Genomic DNA, 1,786 nt, shown 5'->3' on the forward strand with positions numbered 1-1,786 from the left:
AATAATTTTTTTTCTAATAAAATCAAAAATAATTTGGTCGGACAATTTTTTACAGATTTAAGACGTCCTTACAGAGAATCACCCAAACAAATTATACGGTCTAAAAGTGATTATTTTAATTATTTTTATTATTTACAATAAATAAAATATTTGATCACGTTTTCATCTACTTTTTCTCGTTTTATATAAATAACAATTTTATTCATTTACTTCTGTATTTCATATAATAAATTTTCACATATCTTTCTGCTTACCTTTTATTTTTTTATAACACAACTATTTATTTAGCACACTGTCTTTTTTCAACCGAGTAATCAAATTCACTTTCTAAAATTGCTAAGTAAAAAAATTATTGGAACACTAACGTTATTTTAAATTAAGAAATTTCATAAAATGTTGATTTAAATTTATTTTTGCTTTGTTGGACACATTCGTTTTAATAAAAGTTATATAATTTTTTCATCTTTCTATCATGATCTACATATATGTTCGATTTAAAATCTTTATAATAATAATAATATTAATAATCATAAAAATTATACTCCCCTTCTGTGTAATTAGTCATTAAACATGAGGCGGATAGTATGGAGCGGGAAAAGAATATGGGTAGTGATGCCCCATTGAATTTTGAGGAGTTTGTGGTGGCGGATACTGGGGAATTGAAGGCATAGAGTACGAAGGGACTGGAGGCATAAAGTACTGAGGGGTTAAAGGCATAGAGTACTGAGGAACTAAAGACATAGAATATTGAGAGTTTGAAGGCATAGAGTATTGATGGGCTGGGGGCATATAATATTGAAAGGTTGAAGGTATAGGATGCTGAGGGACTGGGGGCATATGATATTGAGAAGTTGAAGGCATAGAGTACTGAGGGGCTGGGGACATATAATGTTGATTAACTGGAGGCATAGTATGATGGGGAATTTGACCATATTGAGGGAAAGCAGGGTACTGAGGAGGATGTTCTCCAGAACTCAGTGGTGGCATTGGCGATAGTAAAGGAGGCGGAGGAAGTGTGCAGTGGTGTCGACATTCAGTAGAACTTTCATGACGTGTTGAAACTGATCGTGAGGGTTGCTCATTCTCTTCGATTTTCAATTTTTTATCAGAGAGTTTTACTTAACCTTGCTTTTTTTGGCCTTGTTCGGCTTTAAACCTTTCATAATTTTGATTGAATCGTCTAATTGCCTTCATAGACCGGTTTGATAAACCTAATACACTTAAATCGTTCGAACGAGGACCCTGCGGCAGCCTTGGATTTGAAAAACCTCCTTGCGGTTGCAGCGGATTTATCGGAGGTCTTTGCGGTTCCCTTTGGTTGACTGCAGCTCCTTCTGGTAACTGTCGATCAGTTGGAACTTTTTGATGTAACGCTTGACCGACTTGGAGTCCTTGATGTGATGGTGCATTATCTGGAGGTCCAAGAGGTAACATTAAATTAGCTGCAGGTCCTGGCGGATCAGCAGGAGGTCCTTGCGGATTAGCTGGAGGTACCACAGGTACTTGTGGATCAGCTGGAGGTCTTGGCGGATCAGCTAGAGGTCTTGGAGGATCAGCTGGAGGTCTTGGCTGATTAGCTGGAGGTTCCACAGGTACTAGTGGATCAGCTAGAGGTCCTTGCGGATTAGCTGGAGGTACCACAGGTACTTGTGGATCGGCTGGAGGTCTTGGCGGATCAACTAGAGGTTTTGGAGGATCAGCTGGAGGTCTTGGTGGATCAGCTGGAGGTTCTGGCAGATTAGCTGGAAGTCCTGGAGGCAATACTGGAAGCTCTGGCGGCAACGGC

At 38.9% G+C, this 1,786-nt stretch overlaps 1 protein-coding gene across 1 annotated transcript; it reads right to left on the reverse strand.

Annotated features, from left to right (window-relative positions):
* Window positions 1-564: 564 nt before the first annotated feature.
* Window positions 565-1,434, reverse strand: LOC123263979 (extensin-like). Its single transcript, XM_044727023.1, has 2 exons — window positions 1,189-1,434; window positions 565-1,083 (listed from the first exon to the last, which is right to left on the reverse strand). The coding sequence occupies exons 1-2, from the start codon at window positions 1,432-1,434 to the stop codon at window positions 565-567; spliced, it is 765 nt and encodes a 254-aa protein (XP_044582958.1).
* Between the last annotated feature and the right edge of the window lie 352 nt (window positions 1,435-1,786).

The sequence above is a fragment of the Cotesia glomerata genome, linkage group LG4, assembly GCF_020080835.1.
Source record: "Cotesia glomerata isolate CgM1 linkage group LG4, MPM_Cglom_v2.3, whole genome shotgun sequence".
NCBI classification, from domain to species: Eukaryota; Metazoa; Arthropoda; class Insecta; order Hymenoptera; family Braconidae; genus Cotesia; species Cotesia glomerata.

Excerpts from the sequence above, each read along its gene's own strand:
- LOC123263979 (XM_044727023.1), bottom strand. The coding sequence starts at position 1,434 with ATGTTACCTCTTGGACCTCCAGATAATGCACCATCACATCAAGGACTC. Across the intron at positions 1,084-1,188 it reads TATCAAACCGGTCTATGAAG|AATGAGCAACCCTCACGATC; the intron begins GCAATTAGACGA and ends AAAATCGAAGAG.